Below are 20229 nucleotides of genomic sequence, written 5' to 3'. Positions count from 1 at the left end.
TTACTGAAAAGACTTTTTTGATGAACGATGCTATCATTGAATAAGTTTAGTTTCAGATTGTCTGCAGCAGAATCAGAAACAAGCAACCCCAGCAGGAAGCCCAACACTCTGCAACTCCCTCTTCAGTGCCCTATAAAGCCACCATGTGGCAGAATTCTGAAAAACAAAGATCGTATATAGGATCTAAACACAGACACACTGAGCAGATGGGCAGGTGGAATTTACAAAACAAAGTAATAAAACTTACTTAATGGTATGACAAAGACCTGTGAATGACAGAAAGAAAAAGTTTCTTCAGGTCCGAGAATAACTTCATAACTGAAGAAACTAATCCAAAGAAACAGAATCCAAACATACAAAGACACAGGGGACTGAACAGACGCAAGAAACACAGAGAGAGACTGAAAATAAACCAACCGAAAACAAATGATGTATTGGGAATGAAGTGCCCAGTAAAAGTGAAGCCATTTAGGAATTGATTTCCTCCTATCATTTAAAGACATCTAAAATACCCATTTTCATGAAGTGACAGTTGAGTTAACTTTGTAGTTCAACATAATTAGAAAAATACATTATAAAAAATAATACATAATAAATGATACTAAAGCAGCAGTAAATCAGTTCATGATGGAGAAGGGAAAGCAGCTAAACTAAATATTTTTGGTACAGATCTGAGAGTATCCCATGTAGTTTCATGGCTTTAAATCACATGTTTAAATGTTTTACACAGTAAGATCACCTGTTGTGTGGCTGCATCTCAGTATCATTCTTCTTCAGTGGGAAAAAAATGCTCTGGTTTGTTTGCGTTTCTTTGAAACAATCACAGTCGTCACAGGCAGAACTAAGCAAAGAGTGCAGCTTCTGTGTTCCCTCAACATAGTGGCGAGTGGAACTCAGTGGTGGAACATTGCATACAGGTAGATGAGCACTGTGATTAAAACTAACAATAATCCACCACAAAAAACTAACAAAAAACAAATGCTGAACTGCTGCTCCAGATATGCAAACACTTCTTTATTTAATTGCTTTTAGTTTTTGGATCCTGAAGAAACGCTTTCTCATCTTGTTTGTACAACTGTTGTATGTACAGCAAGATGACAACAAACTTGATTTGATTTGATTTTGGGTCTCACCTCCCTTCCTCTGGATAATCCACGGAACCCTTATGATACAGAATTCACTCTTTGAAAAGTGTTTACAGAGCACAATCACCCTTTAAATGTGGACTCAACTGTCTTCAACTATTTCTATTCCAACCACCTCATGATATTACCCACAAAGTCATCGGAGCATAAAGCCTCAGCACCACCTCCACCTGCCTCTGGACATCATCCACTGCTCCATCTGCTGCTCTCACAGCATTGATTGTTAAAGTGGTGATGGACACAGCTGTCTGCTGCATGACACCCTCATCAGGTATCCACGTGATGAGATGCCGATGGAGTCTTTAATACGACATGAATAATACAGAGGTGACAAGAATTAAGGACTCTCTCGGTGTCAAGCCTTCTGTTTGTTTCCCTGTGCGTTCAGCTTCTTGCGGATTCTTGAAAATATTTCCAGAGTGTCGTGAAGGCAGCACTTAGTGGTCGCTCCTCCGCCCAGCTCCTATCTGAGCTCTGGCTGGGTGCAGCCTTCACACACTGTCCACCGACTACTGTCACACCAGCTCCGCGGTACACTCACTGCTCGCCGGGGAAGGTGAGTAATAGTAGAAATACTACAACCAGGGGGCGGTGGGGTATTTAACTGGGAGGGTGCGGCTTTGCAATACGCTGAATTTGTTCGCGTCACATTTTGTTCTGTAACAAAGCGGTTGTGTGAAACGCTCCGGTGGGCTGCAGCGAGTCTGTGCGCACACTCAGTGAATGCAACCAACTTCAGTTCAGTTGGACTAAACGATTCAAAACGGGTCACAAAACAAGTTCACGTTGTTGGACAACTATTCAGATATGTGTGTGTGTGGTTGTGTGTGTGTGTGTGTGTGTGTGGTTTGCGTGAGAAGTGGTGACTGTCCGCTGATACAGAGGCGGCGGCTGCTGAGTGCCGCCCCGGTCCGTCCCCTTCCCTCCCGCCCTCAGCAGCACCTTTAAAACGCTCCCAAAGTTTGGGGGTGTCTGCTAAATACCCCTTTAACTCGTGAACGTGCGCGGGCCCGTCCTCCTTTGTTCCTCCGTGCAGCGCGCTCTCGGCGGGACGGAGCTTCCTTCGGGGAGATGCTCGGCACGTTTGTGCGCGCGCCGCCACACCTGTTTGTAACATCAGCTGTGCAAACCTGTCATGCTGCTCATACAACTCCGGGAAAGGTTAAAACAACGCCGCAGGGTTGGTCTGCCCTTTGTTTCCGTCATGACTGACTGACCGGCAGCCTTCGCAGGGAGGGGACCTGCCCAACCGGCCCCACCCCAACAGCCACGGCTGGGGCCTGTGAGGCTTTCAGGTCCCGCTGAAAATATCAGCAGCGGGGCTGCGGTGAGGTGGGCTGGAGGTGGAACTGCATTCACAAAGGGCCTCCCAGAGATGCAGCGACACGCTGTTGCCTCTTACAGCATGACTGTGATTGCTTTGCTTGCTAATACTAAACATATTCACAAGCAGCATGTTGCTAATGTGTCCTATACTGAAACACTAATTGGTTTGCACAAAGATGATGCCTCTGTGACACAATATGTAGTAGGTAGTGGATAAATGGGGCCGGGCCCACCAGAGCTCTGTTTCCTGACAACCAAATGGCTGTCTGTAGGAGCTCAGCTCATCTTCTACAGTACTACAGTCTGACCAGCTCAGGGATGGACCAACTCAACTGTTGAAATCTGCTTTCAGACTTTTTTCCTTCCTGTCTTCACACTGAGTGCACAATTTACTGGGGGCTTGGANTCAAGCATAATTTCTTGCAGAAAAGGACGTTGTGTTCTTCTGGTGTATGAAGTGCATTATTTTCAATTTTGCGGTTTAAATGCGATAATATTGACAGGAATGGAATTATTGCAAGAATGATAGTTATTCTATCCCTTAAATGTAAAACAAATATGCACCAGACAGTCTGCCGAGGGCTGCAAGGTAGCTCGGTGGTTAGCACTGTTGCCTCGCAGCAAGAAGGTCACCGGTTCGCATCCAGGTGAGGACCCCCGTGCAGCGTGGGTTCCTTCCGGGTTCTCCGGCTTCCTCCCACACACTTTAAAAACATGTTGAGGTTAATTGGTGATTCTAAATTGTACGTAGGTGTGAATGTGAGTGTGCTTGGTTGTCTGTCTCTAAGTGTAGCCCTGTGATAGACTGGTTACCTGTCCAGGTGTCCCTTGCCTTCACAAGTCAGCTGGGATAGACTCCAGCCCCCCGCGATCCTAGTGAGGATTAAGCGGTGTATAGATAATGGATGGATTGGCAATCTGCCTAATAATAAGCATTATTTATTATCATCAGTCTACAAGCTGTTGCAAATACTTAAGTCTGTGTGTTTTCAGTAGACGTAGCTGGACTGTCAGTCTTTCCAAAACCATCAATCATATGCAAATAATCATCAAAATTAGTTTTGAAAAATACAAATTAAATAGCAATCTGCCACTCTAGTGAAACTGGAAATACATCTATATATTTGGGATGTTGCAATATTGTCTTTAGGAAATTCACTTTCTTCCTTGAAATTTGTATAAAAAGTTTCATAATTCAAATTACCAAAAGGTACAGAAAGCACATAAATAAAATCAAAACAAAAATGAGAATCTTATGGTGTACATTTTGGACATCGGTGAACACTTGCACTGGTGGCTCAGGTTTTTCTGCATTCACCGCAACTACGAGGAGGGAGTTCCACACACTCATAAAAAACTTTCGATACAAATACAAACATCTTTATTGTCTGCTAAAGGTGCTATTACCCAACAGTATCTTGAAATAGCAAGTAGGGGTTTGCAGGTATAATAATGCTAATATCAGTGTTCAAAATCTACCGTATGTCCTAAATCTGTTTTTGTTGTTTGCAGATGATGTGGAGTGTGGTGATCCTGCTGACTGCTGCTCTCCATGTGGGTGAGTGTCTCAGTTCATCTCATTTCTCCTACTGCTGTCTATGAAAGGAGATGTCCGTCGATCATCACGGTTCAGATACACAGGCGTAACAAGTACATATAGCTGAATTTTATTGTCAACACCCCAGTGCTTCTGCAAAAGAAAGTGACGTAGCAGACAGCGTTTAGGATGGAATAGTAAAGTTCTGCGTTTATTTCTGTCATTGTCCCTGGCATTTACCAGACAGTGTAACGAATATCAGCCTAAGAAAAGGATTCATACAATCGACGTAGGAAGGTAGGTTTCATTCACTCCGAAGAACTTCCGATGTCTAAGTTTCCGTGAATGCGCCCACAGTGTCCGAGTGCAAGTGAAAGCAGCGTTAATGACTGTAAGACTATGCATGGAGCAGCAGCCAGCGCTAAGTGGGCCTCTGGTAGGGGGGGAGACCAACACACATCTATAAACGTTAACAGCTGCTGCTCAGGCTTAGTTTTCTGCCTTGCCTAGTTTTCTGAGTTGGTAAATACCTGTAGCATGAGACAGCTGCAGGATCCATATGAGCGTCTCAAAAGACAGAGAGAGCTGTGAGGAACTGTGCCCAACATCATTAATTCATTTTACATTTTCAGATAAACAGGGTCGATCAGGAGCTAAGTCCCACTGTACTTTTCTTCACCCGAGACTGGTGAGCTGTCACACAGAGTCAGTTCCTCAGCTGCGGTCAGATCTGAGCTCTCGTCAGCTGGATGTCATTTTGCAGTAAAAGTTTAAGTTAAAATGTGTGTGTCAAATCAAGTTGTTTTTTTTTAGAGAGGAAGATTTTTCCATTTCAGAGCAGGATATTTATAGCAGTGACGTCAAAAGTGGTAAAGAAATGGCGAAATCCGGCTAGAAAAAGGTTAAGCCTCCTCAAAGTCCCGACAGAAACTTCATCGAGAACCTGTGGACTGTGCTGAAGAAACAAGAGCAAGAAATGATAAGCTTGTGAACGGGTACCAAAAGCACCTAGTTGAAGTGAAAATGGCCGACGGACATTTAACGAAACAGAGATAAAAATCTTTGTCTGAAGTCCAGAGGAAGGACCGTACCCTATCAATCCCCTTCCTGCCTGATGTCTGTACATAAAGCTCTGCCCTTCCTGCTTGTTCATTCCCCCTCCTCGTTCCTCACCCACCCTCCCTTTACTCCTGCCTCCCCTTCCTGTCTTATCGTTTTCCTTCGGGGCTAAGCTTTTGCCCACACCACATCAGCTCGGCTCAGCTCAGCTCAGCTCAGGCATCACCAACATATCGCTGGTTTGCATCCAGTAATCTATCAAGCTTTTAATTTGACGGTGTGCTCCTTGCTAATGGAATATTAGTATTGCTGTTTGTATATTTTTGACCCAGCAGATTTTGTCATATTTCCAAAAGATATACACTAAATCTATGAAAGAACCAAAATGCACAATTGCTTTTTGTGACGGAGATGCTGGTGTTTTAATTATCCTGTCATGGAATATTCAGAGTTACAGGAGTCATTGCAAACTCAAAACTGTCATGACATGCATGAGTGAGATTTTCAAAACTTAACTGAAGTGTACAAAAAAATACAGGCACAGACACAGAGATGACCTGGGAAACATGGTGAGGTATTCAGTTAGTCAATACTGAAAGTCTGTATTAGTAATAGGATTGTATATTAATTCGTTCTGAAGTGATGATCTGACAATGAGAAATAATCAACAATATTGTTATGAATTACACCTGTGCTTCTACTAGTTAAAAATCACCTCCGTCAGAAAGGTCTGTTAAAAATGTTAAGCTTAGTATCTGCTGGCATCCCTTTGTGGTACAATCAGAGCGTTTTCCATAGGATTGTCTCATTTGCCAGTTTTTTGTGTAATAATTTGTAGTACGGGCTTTAAACACAAACTGCATACATACTACCAAATGTGAAACGTTTTGCTTCTCATGATGTCAAACATTCAGTCTCATTTTCCTTCTCATCTTGCCTTTTTCCCAGAGTCCTATGCTGTCCATGACCTCCATGAGCGTTTGGCCCATGGTCGCCAGTTGAAAATCTATCTGCCCAAGAGTGTGGAGGTGCTGGAGTTCACTCCAGCCAATGATCCCAGTAGGACCCTACTTTATTGGGCGCACGGCAAACTCAGGTCAGACACGCTCAGGCTCACCAGCGCTCTGATTGTGGACAGGATGTAGACATCCTGGAGGCATCTGTTTCCAGTGGCATTTCAGGTGTTGTATTTCCATGCAGTTGTTTCTCTGTCCTCTACAGGGGCAAAGGCAGGGTGTCTGGCACAGGCAGCGACCGCCGCTGGTACATCGACAAAGTAATCAAAGTTCTTTACATATGATGAAAACCTATGGAAATAATATAATTGTCTTGATTATTGCAGTCTTAGTGCATGCAAGTTCAGTTTAAGGTGAAAGTAATGCCCTTATGTCCAAACCCCAATCACTGATGTTTTCCTTCAGCTGTTCATAGGAAAACTCCTGCTTATAGTTTGACCAGCGATTCTACATCCTCACAGTGTATTCATCTAGTCTGTATGCTTTTGTCAGGTGAGCTATGAGGACCAGGGGACCTACATCCAGAAAGACTTCTGGAATAAAGAAATCTCTACCGTCAAAGTGGCCGTCATACGTGAGTTAGCCAGAGGCTGTATTAGCCATAGCACATCAGAACTGTTAGTTGCTTAAACAGTGTAACAGTTTGCACGCAACACTTTCTGAATACAAGCCTCTGCCAACAGCAACTGCAGAAGGTTTGTGGAATGGATCTGCCCGTTTTATGCACATTTTAAGTTTTTGCTTGAGTGGAAACAGTGAAAACTGTTTTAAAACATTGCAAGAAAGGGTTTATAGTGGGTGAGGTTAGTCTTCCTTAGCCAGCCCATTCTGTAGAACATTATGGTCTGGCTGCACCGCACCATCATTCTTTGTTGTTTGTACTTCTTTAAGCCAATCACAGCTGTCGTGGGCGGGGCTAAGCAAAGGATCCAGGTTTGGTGTTCCCTCAAAATAGTGACAGTGGAATTGTTCTGGTGGAAGGTTTGCATGCAGGGAGACGAGCACTCTGATTAAAATGGACAAGCTAATTAAAAAGAAACTAGCAGGCCTGTCTTGCTGCATTATTCAAATCCTCGGCAAAATGTAAAATCTCAGTGTGGTCGGCTGCTGCTTGGAGATTGTTGTGGTGAGTGGCGTGTGTGGGATGTATGCATGAATTATGTCTGTGCAAGTGTTGTAAATGCATTCTAAACAAAGAAAACGAACCCATCACCAGACTGGTGTGTTACCTGTGGAGGGAAGCAGAGAGTGATTAGACTGCAGTCAGGCCTTAAGTAACCCAGGAACACACTGGGTGTCACAGGTGCTCCTGGTTACATCAAACAGCCACTCACAGAACCAATAGACAAATTAGAACCACCCACAAGATACAAGATGACCTCAGGGGTCATCACATTAGTCAACCATGGCTGAGCTTTGGCTCTAGGTTTTCTTGCTGTAAGAGGTGGAACAGAGTCCAAGATGTCCTCACAGATAGAATTCGACTTACTGATCACTTGGTTAGTATTTAGTTGAGGTGGATGTAAACTCATTGAGAATACCAGTCTTTTTAGAGGCAGACCTCCCATTTAGGAGGACCAGTTTACACAAGGTGACTGGTTATAAGACCTTGATGCATTTTATGTAAAGGAGAGGAGCTTGTTTACTTTTTTGGAAGTGCATCATGAACAGGAAACCCTACGTGTGACACCAGTTTAAATGGGAAACACACTGCTGAGGGTGTTGATGCAGGGGGAGAACAGAAGGAAGAGCAAGTGCTGGAAACAGAAGGAAACAACAGGATGAGATCAAACTGTGTATAGGACTGTACTGCTGCTAGCATTTGTGAGCCATGAAGGTGGACTCCGTTTCTGCAAAAGAGAGACTGTTGATTCCAAAACAGATTCAAATTGCTCAAATCATGTGGGTCAGCTGAAGCCAGTTGTACAGGCTATTTAGAGAGCTTGGCATTGCAGTCGAGTGTGGGAATGGGACCAGAGATAACAGAAAAACTAACTGACTTACTTACGTCTGTAATCGACTGAAATTGGGGAACACCAAAACACTGTCAGGTTGAGTGTTTGAGGGCAAAAATGCTCAGAAATTTCAAGCTAGCACATATTCATAATTGTTGTGGTTGCAAAAAAGCTTTTCTTTGTGGTCTGAAAAAAAAAAGGATGACCAGGTAAAACTCCTCACATTTCTTCTCCACATCTCAGTCTCTTTATTCTTCTGTCTATTACAGCCAGACACAACTATGTGAAGTGTGTAGCAGGAGAGAGTCTCTACATCTCACTGGAAGGCATCAACCTGGCCGACGCCATTCTCTCCTTTTCTTCTGGGCAGGCTGGTAACGTTACACTGGTGAGCTGGATAGATGGAGGGTTGCTTGAGGTGCAGGGTGGTTGAGTTTTGTTCAGTACCTGTATTTTTGTTTTTAAATATTTCTGCATCCTCTACTTTTATATGATTACTTTAAATATCAGCCTGGAAATTCTGAATGGGATGAGGGCTTCTTCTGAGTAAAGCATTAAAAATCCCTTCTTGTCATTTTTTTTTTAACCTAATACAAAAACATTTGTAAAAAAAAATTCCCAGTGATTCAGACAGAAATGTAGCTGTCGATCCTCAGTGACAGGAGTTTCTTTCCCACAGGTGCGTGATGGTGCTCGGGTGTCCCAAGACCTTCCGGATTACTGGGACCGGGTTCAGACCCACTCCATGAACATTGAAATCAAGAATGTGAACTACAGCGATGAGGGGCATTACACTCTGAGAGACCGTAGAGACCGGGTGGTGTCTATAACCAGGATGGACCTGACAGGTGGGTCCCCGAAAGATAGCTATATTCTTTTCTCATTGTGTGAATCTTAGTTAGCTTCCACACAGTGGTCACTAGTCTTTTGAAGCAGATTTTGAAGCACAGAAATTTTTCAAATGCAAAATCCTGATGCTATGCTAACCTGTAATTGTGATTTAACTGTTTATTTTAAACTCTAAAGAATGAGACAGTCGTCTTGCTAACAGCAGGCTGTAGTGGTCCCATATCTACTGCTTAGACTCATCTCTAAATAATGGCATGTCTGTCTAATTAGAAGTTGATGCAGTGCTGTAGAGGAGCTGTGAAATGTATCTTAGAAATTTGAATTTTAATAGAAAAACTGATACCAGTTGATCAGTATATGAGAAAAGCTTCAGTCTCATTCATCTTAAAGCAGCAGGAAACCAACTGGATGTGCGTCAGGTTTTTGCATTGCTTCAAGGCACTAAAACATCATGCACATTTGTCTGTTGGTTCTGTAACACCTTTTAAATTAGATTTTCTTCCTGAATCAGTTTATATGACCATATTCACTGTTCCTGTTATGAATATGATTCTTAGGCTAACTTTTCGTATGTATGGCAAAACGAGCACACTCTATTTCAGACCCCAACAAGCTGGTTCTTACTACATGAAGCTTTATAAAATTCCTGCAGTTCTGCATTAAAATACACCTGCAGATATTTGTCTGTAGGCTACATAGATGACATTTTACTCAGCAGTAATCTCCATCTGAAACAGCAGAATTGAAATTATGTCTTAGAAACTCAAGTAGACACAAACATTTTTTTCTGTTTTAGTAGAAGCTGACCCCTGAGCTTCCTGTAGTTTGGATCATCTGCAACTATTTTACTTTCTCCATGTTTATTTCTCTTCTGTTGTATTTCAGTTTCTGCCTTCAGTCTTTGCCTTCTCATCCCTTCATTCACACTGTGGAAATGTACACAGTCCCTGATTTAAAAGTCAGACTTCCAGCTTGCAAAGTGTTAATAAGTATTATAGTAACCGAGGATAAATGAATGTGGTGAGCTGCGGATTTGCTGTTAAGCTAACTATCCAAATCAAGAAAAAAATACCAAACAGACCAAGATTATTTTAAAGTACAAAAACCTGCTTTAAGTGAAATGAGATCTGCATAAATGCTGAATTGGGGCTGCATACATGCTATTTCAGAATATGAGGTGGGTAAGCATTTATGTGCCCTGGTTAGGCAGGACATGATGCACTCAGTATTGATCGTAGATGTCGTCTGTAACACAACTAAACCAGCTACGAACATGCTGATCATGACCAAGGACATGATCAGTCAGTGATCAGTCAGTGATCAGTCAGTGATCAGTCAGTCAGTAACAGTGATTGTCCAATGAGAATAGTGGAGCAGGATGATGGCTGTGCTGAGAAACGAACACTGCTTTGGTGCTTAGCAATCCCTCCAAAAGCCTTCTTGAGAATATCAAGACAACTGACCCTTGCACAGTTCTTGAAGGCCAGAGCTGAGCTACACTACACACAGACTGTGATTTGATCTAGATGATCTGGGACTCTGCCTGGCGGTTGGCTCTAACAAGTGAGATGTGGTGAGAACCTGCAGAAGTACAAGAGTAGTCGAGTTTGTCTTGACTCTGTCCAGGACAAATGTTCAGATGTGGAGGCATTATGAGAATTTTCGTTTGTACGCAGTACGATGAAAACTTGTAAGGACTTGCATGTGAGTTTAGGGTGAAACAAGCCTGGAGGCAGATTGGGGATCTCGCTGAGTTCTTTGGCAAGACGTCTGAGTAGATTCTCAGTTATGCAGGTCATAGTAATGGGTAGTAAATTTCCTACAGTAAAGACTAATAACAACATGTGTCCTTTTCCATCTTTTTTTCACCGCAGACCATCATGAGTCAACAGGAAACCCTCTCTTGGCTCTGCTCCTGCTGCTGGGCATCCCAGCTGGGATTTGCTGCTGCTGTCGGAAGAAGATTTTCAAAAAGAAAGCCACCACTGCTGCAACGCTACAGGTGCAGTAGGCACAGACATGCACGACTTCTTTTTCTCTGCCATTTCCTCTGTAATTTACAGTTTTGATGAGGCGGAAGTAAAAATTGTTGTTTGAGTGAAGGCTCTAAGTCCATGTGTAGGGAAGAGGTTTGATCACATTTTCTTGAATATAAATGAAACCTTTATATGTATTCTAATGGGCAAGTACAACAAATCTTCCACTCAGTGCACAAAAGAAAATCTATTTCAAATGTTTGTGTATTAATCTGTCTTCATTTAATTGTGTTATTGTGACATTATTAACATTACTTTAGCCTCACTTTTTAAATTCAATCCAATAATTCACTAATGATTTGCATGCACAGTGCACTTACCATTACACCAGCGAGCGCTCCTCCCTCTCAAGTTACTTATATGAATTGTAATGTATTGACAGTAAACAAAAAAACAACATGTGATACCCTGAAGCAAATATTGCATTGACTTTGTGTCACGGGGGTTTATGGAAAACCCGGGTCCAGACACTAATGAGAACAACGAGATACACGACTAAGTGAAGAAAGTGATTACAGCAGTGAAATCAAAGTGCAAATCCAAGTGAATTATTAAGTGCAGGAGTCCAAGAACTAATGACCAAACAACCCAGTAAGCAAATGACAAACTAAAGTCAAGAACAAGTTACGTATGAATTCAGAACTAAGTCAAATGGCAAAACACAACAGGCCAGGAGAGGAACAAAACTGAGAACGACAAAGAAAGAAGAGCTTAGAGGAGCAACGTAAAGGAAATTACAAGGACTGACAAACAACAAAGAAAAAAACAGAACAGACAAAACACAGGGCAAACTTAGCTGGCAGATCAGGGCTGGGATAGCGTGGGCACGAAAACCACGATCCTGAAAGATCCAGAGAACCAATCAGGGCATATGTCAGAGTTGACGATCGGACAGTGACTGAAGTCTGAGCTTGCTGCTGATTAAGCAACAGCTTACTGAGACAGGGAAAGGACGAGCAAAGACTGCCAGCAAATCAGAGGCAGGGGAAAGGGATCGAGGCACTTTGGAAAGTTCATGCTGGTCTCCCATGTTTGTTTTCCACAAACTTGCTGACATATTGTATCAGTGCTGATGCCTGTAGTGCTGTGTACAGATACTGTGAAATGAACAAACAATTTTCAAAGATTCATCTTGACACTCAACATTTTTAAGCAGTTATTATCATTTATGATCAAGAGATTTGTATTAAATTTGAAACAAATACAAAGCAGAAGTATCTTCACCAGTGTTCCTAGTGGACCCTACTACATACACTGTGCAATGTTATTAAAGTCATATTTATTAGACTGACAAATATTTCCAGCTTCTCAAATGGAAAAAAAAGCAGAAACTATTTATGTTGCATTTGTTTTACATCATTGAAACAAGCTAAAGCTAGCTCATTATGTGTATGTTTCTCTCCAGAATTCCTCAGAAGCAATCCATCCTCCTCCTGCTGGTCCTGCTGGACCATGCCCTCCTTACAACTCTAATGGACAACCAGGAGCAGTGAGAATATGCTCATACTGTTTATGTTTTATAGTTGTTTGAAATATCAAAGTCAATCTTGTTGATGTTTACTAGTTGAATTACAGAATGCGTTTTCTGTTTGCAGGTGTCCTACTACGGCCCCGACTCTAACACGGTACATTATACACCACATGTTTATAATATGTCTACTTACACAACCATCATGTGACAAGTGACTGGGTTTTCTGGATTTTTCTGATAAATAGAACATTTCTAACCAACTACTGCGAGTCTAAGTCAAGTTTTTTCTTTCATATCTATGATTCTATGTGTTCCTTTATAGGGTCCTATAGCCCATCCTTACCCTCCACCTGCTGGCCCAGGACAGTGGAATGGTCCCCCACCCTCCCCTGTGAGTGTCAAGTCTAGACTAAACTAGACCATAACCTGTTAGCTGGGGTCTGGCTCTGTTTTTAATTCAAGGTTAAACTTATTTAGCTAGTATTTGTTTTTGTTTTACCCTTTCAGATATAATGTTTTCCTGCCTTCTCTCTCTGTATTTACTGATCTCAGTCCATATTGTCTCCTTGTACAGGGTTTTAACCCAGCCTACCCACCACAGAACCCTTCTTACCCTCCTGCTGGTCCGGCTATGAACCCCCCTGCTCCTGGGCCACAGTGGATGGGCCAACCACAGGGCCCATATCCTCCCGGACCTGCAATGGTATGATCAAACTCTTTGTCTGACAGGAATTAGAGGAGTGGTGGTGGTTTCAGGATTTGACTTTTAAATCAGAGGTCGAATCTTTGCTTTGAATTCTGTATGTGTTCCCTGACAAACTGCTGACAGCTGCATACTACTGTGACCTCAAACTTATGGCATTTCAAAAAAAAAACCAAAATATTGTTTAACCTTGATACAACATCAGAAGCAGGACAAGTTAATAGATGATTCAACAATAAAAAAAAGTCAAAGTGCTTCTAGTGGAAGACGTATTCAGATCCTTTACTGAAGTAAAAATAGCACAGTGTAAAAACACTTGTAACAATATGAGCAAGGCAAAAACATGGCTTTTTATGGACAACCAAATATTTAGAGAAGAACTGTATCTATATCATCAATATGTGGTGTAAGCTCCCTCTGCTTTAAAAACAACAGTAGGTCGTCTTTTCAGTACACTTGCATGCAGTTTTTCAAGCTGTTTGGCAGGTGTTTTGTTCAGCATCTTGGATAATTTGCCACCATTCCTGTATAGACCTTTGCCTGTCTTAATGAATGTGTGTGTGTGTGTGTGTGTAGGGCTACACTCCAGCTCCAGTTGCCTATAGCGCTCCTCCTCCACCAGGAGCCGGTGGACCTGTTCCAGAGGAGGTCAAGATGGAGAACCTGGCCTCCACACCAGCTGAACCTCTGCTTCCTGCTGCATCACAGGTGCACACAAAACCATGCATGCACACAAATGCATTAAGAGAAAATGTGCATGGTGCTCAAAACAACTGCCACTGATCTAATCAGCATACACACAGGCATTTGTGGATATGTACTTCTAATTTATGAAGCTTACCAGTTAAAATAACTCAACAAATTGTGTTTGAAGAGCGTGCAATACAGTACAGTGCTGTGAAACAGTATTTGTTCCCCTCCTGATGTCTTCTTGAGTCACCCGTTGCAGCAACAACTGCAGTTAAGTGTTTGTTATAGCTTGTCATCAGTCTTTTACATGGCCATGGAGAAGCTTTAGCCCACCCTTCTCTGCAAAATAGTTCTAATCTGGCCGCAGATGGTTTTCTAGTATGAAATGCCCTTTTAAGTTCTTGCCACAGCATCTGAATGGGATTCAAGTCCAGACTTTTACTCGGCCGCTCCAAGACCTTAATTTTGTTCTTTATGAGTCGTTCATTGGTGGATAATCTCAGGGGTCAGATCAGATACCAGCGGGGAGAAATGGCTCAGTCCTCAGGTGGCAGACAAGCAATCTGGCCACCAGAGTCTTTCTCTGTGTTCCATAAGGACAGGACAGAGGAGTCTGTCAAGTGTAAAGGTGGTGGAGTTTGTTTGATGTTCAACAACAGCTGGTGCAACACCCAAAACACCAGAACTCTCTCCCACTCTTGCTCGCCAGATTTGGAACATCTAACCATCTTGTGCCGTGCATTACATCTACCCTGCGAATTCACCTCAGTCATTGTTGCAGTGGTTTACATCCCAGTACAAGCCGACATTGACACATGCAAGTTACAAGATGTGCTGTGTTGGCACCAAAACAAGCACCCAGATGCTGTCCTCATCTTGGATGGAGATTTTAATAAGGCATACCTCAGGAAAGTGATGCCAAATTTTTATCAACATGTGGCATCTTTAACCAGAGGGAGCTGGACCACTGCTACACACCTTTCAAAGAGGGCTGCAAAGCAGTTTCTCTGTCTCCATTCGGCAAATCAGACCATGCCAGCATTCTATGCTATGATATAAACAAAGAATGGCACAGGAGGAACGTGTTGTGACAAGGCAGGTAAGATGCTGGCGTGACCGCTCAGAGGCGACACTGCACAACGCTCTGAGTGATGTCAACCGGGATACGTTCCAATCCAGCTGCGGTGATGTGAACAAGTTTTCGGAAGTGGTTACGGGCTTCATAGCCCAGCTAGTGGATGATGTTTCCCATGGTTCGGATTTTTCTGAACCAGAAGCCATGGGTTGACAAATCTATCTGCACAGCTTTGAAAGCTCGCACCGCTGCTTACACCTCAGGCCTTATCACTGGCTGTATGGAGGAATACAAGACGGCGTCATACGGGCTAAGACGAGCAGTGAAGGGCGCTAAGCGGACGTACAGGGAGAAGCTGGAATCACACTTTAAACAGCATGAGTCCAGAAGCTTGTAGCAGAGACTTCAGGCAATCATGCACGACAGGGGGAGAGCCCCCGTCCTGGTGAATACACAACATTTATGTTGGGTATGTGTTCACTGACAGGCATGTGAACACGTTTCTTTCCCTCATCGATTTAAAACACTTTCAGATCTTTGAAATGGTTTCTGCAAAGAGTTTTCAGAAAGCTGCTTTCAGGACAGGAACATGGTGGGTTGATCCAAGCTAAAACCAAGTGGGCCATCTGGTTGAATTTCAGAAGCAGACCATTGCCTCCCTTCCTCACTTATTTTTGTCTTTAGCTTAACTATGACTTATGTAATGATGCAAAAAAGGGAAAAAATGCATTAACAAAGGTGGAAACAAACTCAACATACATTTATTTTTACCCACAGGGTGAAGCTGCTCCTGTGCCCCCCTCCTCAGATGGTGCCTATCAGTTCCAGATCAGTGATGGGAAAAACGCCACCAACTTCCTGTAGGGACGTCAGCTACTGGACCAGCTTCCTTCCAGTCTGCTCTACTTTGATGTTACAATACCACTCCGACCATTTTGTGTTCTTCTGTCTAAAAGTTCATATCAGGGAAAACGGTGCAGGTGAACAACAACCAGCATATCGATTGTAAATTCTTTTCTTTGCCTCCTTGCCTTGATCAGTAGTTATTTTTCAGTGCTATAAAATCTGTGGCTCAGCCAGCAGTTAAGGTTTTGGCAGTCAGCATGTAAGAGACAAGTTATTTAAGCTGCATTTCCACCAAAAGTCTGGTAATGTCTGGGACCTTGTCAAGGAACTAAAGGTTCCTTCAGCCCTTAGTTATCTGTGTTTCCACCGCAGTCAACAGCTGTAGGAGGAATTGGCAAATTAAAATTTCAAGATCCGCCTGATACAACCACCACAACAGGGCCCAATAGCTGGACTGTTCTCCTCTGTGGTTCCCCGGTGGTGGAACGAGTTACCAAACTGTTCAATCTGCTGACTCCCTCTCAGTCTTTAAGAAAAGACTAAAGACTCAGCTCTTTACTGAACACCTTTGAACTTGACAGACTGAACACAAACAAACAAACAAACAAAATCCTATTACCTCCCACACATCCTGCTATTGGCATCAACGCCCTGTCCCTGCTTGTGTTCTATCTGCTCTCAGATGTACGTCGCTTTGGATAAAAGCGTCGGCTAAATGAAATCGTAGAATTGTAAAGAAGCAATGGTGGTTTTCCAGCTTCACTTTTGTGTGCAACAACACCAACTAGTGATGGTCTTAACAGCTTTTTGGTTAGACCATTGTGGATCACCACCTCAAATGTTCTCTTTACGTCTTTCTCTGCCAAAATGCTTAACAAGGCCTGGACTTTATCATCTGTTCAGCTATCAAAGATTTCTTCTGGGGCTCCATGTTATCATGTCAACGCACTATGAACCAAAACAAAATAAGATGCATGAACTTTCAGAAAGTACAACAGAATCTCTGGGAGGATGATGGTGAGGCTCCTGGAAACTTGTGTCTGATGTTTCTCTGGTAGAGATGCAAGTAGAGGAACTAAATTCTTCAGAAGATTTGCAATCCCTGGGAAACGTTCCTGTGGTAAAAATGCAAATGTATGCATACATTTTTCAGAGGCAAGGAGGCAAAGAAAAAAAGGAACAAACTTCATGAAGTTTTAGTGTCAATCTAATACAAATGTAATCAACATGTGATAGTAATTCAGGACTGGGTTTAGTTTACTAAAAGTTTTAAGAAATATTATTATCACATGAATGTGACTTTGTACATTTTTTATTAATTCCAGTCCTGTTTGTCTTTTTCTTTGACTCCTGTTTTGTTACTTCAGATTAGTGAGAGCTAACTTTTGCTGTAACGTTCCAGAAAATCAAAAAGTCAAGAAAAAGACAAGAGATTTATGAAAAAGTCTGTTTATTCACAACAACAAGAAACAAACCAGTCTACCAATTAACAGACTTCTTAGATAGAAAATGTTTTATTGGCAAATAAAGAGTCTTGAGTTGCATTCAGACTAAACACGTAAACTGCTTTTACTGTCTATACAGTGTCTACTAGCTATGAACAGTTCGTGGACATGAAGTTTGTAGGCATCTTACAACAGACACTGACTGTATGATTTCAAACTTTGCAGTTATTGCTTACTATACACACTCTGAATATGGTCATGTTGTTTCCAGAAATTGTTGAAGTGAAGTCTAATAGCTTTGGGGTATGTGTGAATATTAAGCTAGAGCTGTTTCAGTAGCGGTAGTCAGCAACACCAAATCTAAGGCCATGGTGCTCTGATGGGGTCCAGTGGATTGAGACATATTTATCCTTACCTGGCTGTGAACAGTTTGGGACTCCTCTGAAAGAACTGAAAGAAGTGTCAGTGGATTGACACACCCATGCTGCTTTGCCTTGCCTTGGTGCTCTTGAGCAACTGTTCCTCTTCACCTTCCATTCACTTTGTGTAGAATCGTGGTACCTCTAACATTGGCTAACTTCTTGGTCTCATCAGGTCTTGATCTCATCAGAAAGTTGTTGTTGCATTTACTGGTAGTCCTAGAAGCATACCCAACACACAGACAACACAGTAACACCACTGACTCAGTACCGTGTCATGACTAGAGTGTTGCTACCCACAGTCCTGTCTCTGGTCTGCTATGTCGCTGTGTATTAGGTTTGCGAGTAAGACATTTCTACCATAGCCTGGTGACCTGGTTGGGACTTGCGGTTTATAAACTGGTCAATATGAAATATTTTACCTGTTAATTGGGGTGTGAAGTTCCTACCATTGTATGTATTGTTATATTCCACATCTGAATTTGCTGAAGTCAGTCTGTACAGTCTGCTTTTGGAAAGATTTATACTGGAACACTGAACAATAGCACGTTGAACATGACACTGCTGCAGTAAAGCCAGCCATTGACAAAGTTGGTTTGTAGCCTCCAGCTAATCAGCTGCTGTAACGCAGTATCATCAGTGGGTGGAGTTGTTTGTTTGGAAAAATGACCAAGAATCTGCAAATGGGCCGAGGGATATGACTGAGCCACCTTACACACACACACACACACACACACACACACACATATATATATATAAAATAAAAATTAAGTATAAATCAAGTAAACATGCAGAAAGTGCGTGGTGGCAAATGATGTTTTCCATACATGTTCCATGTAGTGTTTTTAGTTTAAAACAAATGTTTCAGTGGTCTTCACTCATCATAGCACCATTACAACCTCAGCAAATCTCCAGCCATTCGCACATCAAGGTTGCCAGGTACCACAACATACTTTTGTCAGTCATTGCCCTGATTGTGTGGTAGCATTACCTTTTGTTATGAACCTGAAAAACATGCCAACCAAAATCCAACACACAACCACCTTTTTCAGCTGTGGTGTTTTTTATTAATTGTTAGCAGTTGTTAATTGAGTTACTCATCTGGATGAAGTTGTTAATTGCATGAAATTTTAAAAAATCCACAAAAAAAATGAATACACTAATTAATCAGCTGTATCACTTTGAGCTGCTAGGTGGCTCGGTGGTTAGCACCGTTGCCTTGCAGCCAGAAGGTCGCGTTCCAGTGAGGATGCCGGGATTTTTCTGTGTGGAGTTTGCATGTTCTCCCCGTGCAGTGTGGGTTCTCCAGGTTCTCGTGGATGTACCACTTTGAGTGTCCTGTGTCCATCCTGATGTCTATCCATCCATCATCTATACACCTTAATCCTCACAAGGGTCATGGGGGGCTGGAGTCTATCCCAGCTGACTCAGGGTGAAGGCAGGAGACACCCTGGACAGGTAACCAGTCTATCACAGGGCTACACTTAGAGACAGACAACCAAGCACACTCACATTCACACCTACGGACAATTTAGAATCACCAATTAACCTCAACATGTTTTTGGACTGTGTGGGAGGAAGCCGGAGAACCCGGAGAGAACCCACACTGCACGGGGAGAACATGGAGACTCCACACAGAAAGATCCCAGGTGTCCTCACCAGGACGCGAATCAGTGACCTTCTTGCTTCAAGGCAACAGTGCTAACCACCGAGACACCTTGCAGCCCACGTCCTGATGTCCACAATGAAAATCAGAAACTAATGAAACCTAAAAACTACTGATGGGCCTTCATTGAACTGTCAATAGCATCACAAATGCCTTTCTCTTTTCGTTGAGGTCACTGTGAGGTAACTACATTAAATCTTGATCATGTCATGTACACAGACTATGCAGAGCAGATTTGGTAGACGTGGCAGTTTTTCATTGTCGTTGTCTGTTTACATTCTGCATTCTAGGCAGCTGAGCTTTTGGTATCACGTCAAATCATTTCTTAACTTCTCTATGGTCAGCAGTTTGTTGAAAAATAAACTGCGTGACCCCAGTAGATTGAAGCTTTGATTTTAATTCTGTGTCCGTATGTAACTTTTAGAGTCTATCGTTGTCTAAGCTTTCAAATTCACACGGTCTGAACACAATGAGTGCCTTTTCATTTGTCAATGTGAAGGTGAATGTTGCCCAGGTCTGTTGTTTTACTTTGTGCCCCAGAGCTGATGTTCCTTACATGTAAAAATGTGCTCGATGTAGAATTTTTTGCTTTCATATGGTTGAATTTACAATTTTTATGGCTTTTGTGCTGATGTATAAAATTATATTCCGCATAGCTATAGTCGATGGTTCTGGATGTCGGTGAAGTTCAAGATGACATGTAATTGTCCCCACCTTTGTTGAACTGTTTGTCTCTAGTTCCACATCCACCTCTGGATTTTAGGCTAATGAACTCTGACATTGGCTTCTGACCTCTCATTTTATACCTCTTCATATTGCACATGTAGCCTGTGTGCAACTCTGTCAAACAAATTACGCATGAATAAAGTGAAAGTCACTGTCTTTCCATTTTCAGTGTACAGCTTACGTTTGCTGCTCAAGTTTTATGGAAACAATGATGTGTGTGCTTACGGTTTTTATGAGTTAATTCTGCACAATAACAACAATGGAG

At 42.4% G+C, this 20229-nt stretch overlaps 1 protein-coding gene across 1 annotated transcript; it reads left to right on the top strand.

Annotated features, from left to right (window-relative positions):
- The first annotated feature begins 1457 nt into the window (after window positions 1–1457).
- On the top strand, window positions 1458–16180 carry LOC103366546 (uncharacterized). The gene is made up of 15 exons (XM_008294315.1): window positions 1458–1472; window positions 1564–1701; window positions 3984–4029; window positions 6016–6163; window positions 6289–6343; window positions 6576–6657; window positions 8308–8426; window positions 8718–8886; window positions 10762–10889; window positions 12329–12412; window positions 12519–12548; window positions 12717–12785; window positions 12969–13097; window positions 13674–13805; window positions 15640–16180. Exons 1-15 carry the CDS (start codon window positions 1458–1460, stop codon window positions 15724–15726), a joined length of 1431 nt encoding a protein of 476 aa, XP_008292537.1. The 3' UTR covers window positions 15727–16180.
- The last annotated feature ends 4049 nt before the right edge of the window (window positions 16181–20229 follow it).

The sequence above is a fragment of the Stegastes partitus genome, unplaced genomic scaffold (assembly GCF_000690725.1).
Source record: "Stegastes partitus isolate 25-593 unplaced genomic scaffold, Stegastes_partitus-1.0.2 Scaffold953, whole genome shotgun sequence".
Taxonomy (NCBI): domain Eukaryota; kingdom Metazoa; phylum Chordata; class Actinopteri; family Pomacentridae; genus Stegastes; species Stegastes partitus.
This window is presented reverse-complemented; position numbering and strand designations above follow the sequence as displayed.

Excerpts from the sequence above, each read along its gene's own strand:
- LOC103366546 (XM_008294315.1), top strand. Across the intron at positions 12,413-12,518 it reads CTAATGGACAACCAGGAGCA|GTGTCCTACTACGGCCCCGA; the intron begins GTGAGAATATGC and ends TTCTGTTTGCAG. Across the intron at positions 13,806-15,639 it reads TGCTTCCTGCTGCATCACAG|GGTGAAGCTGCTCCTGTGCC; the intron begins GTGCACACAAAA and ends TTTTACCCACAG.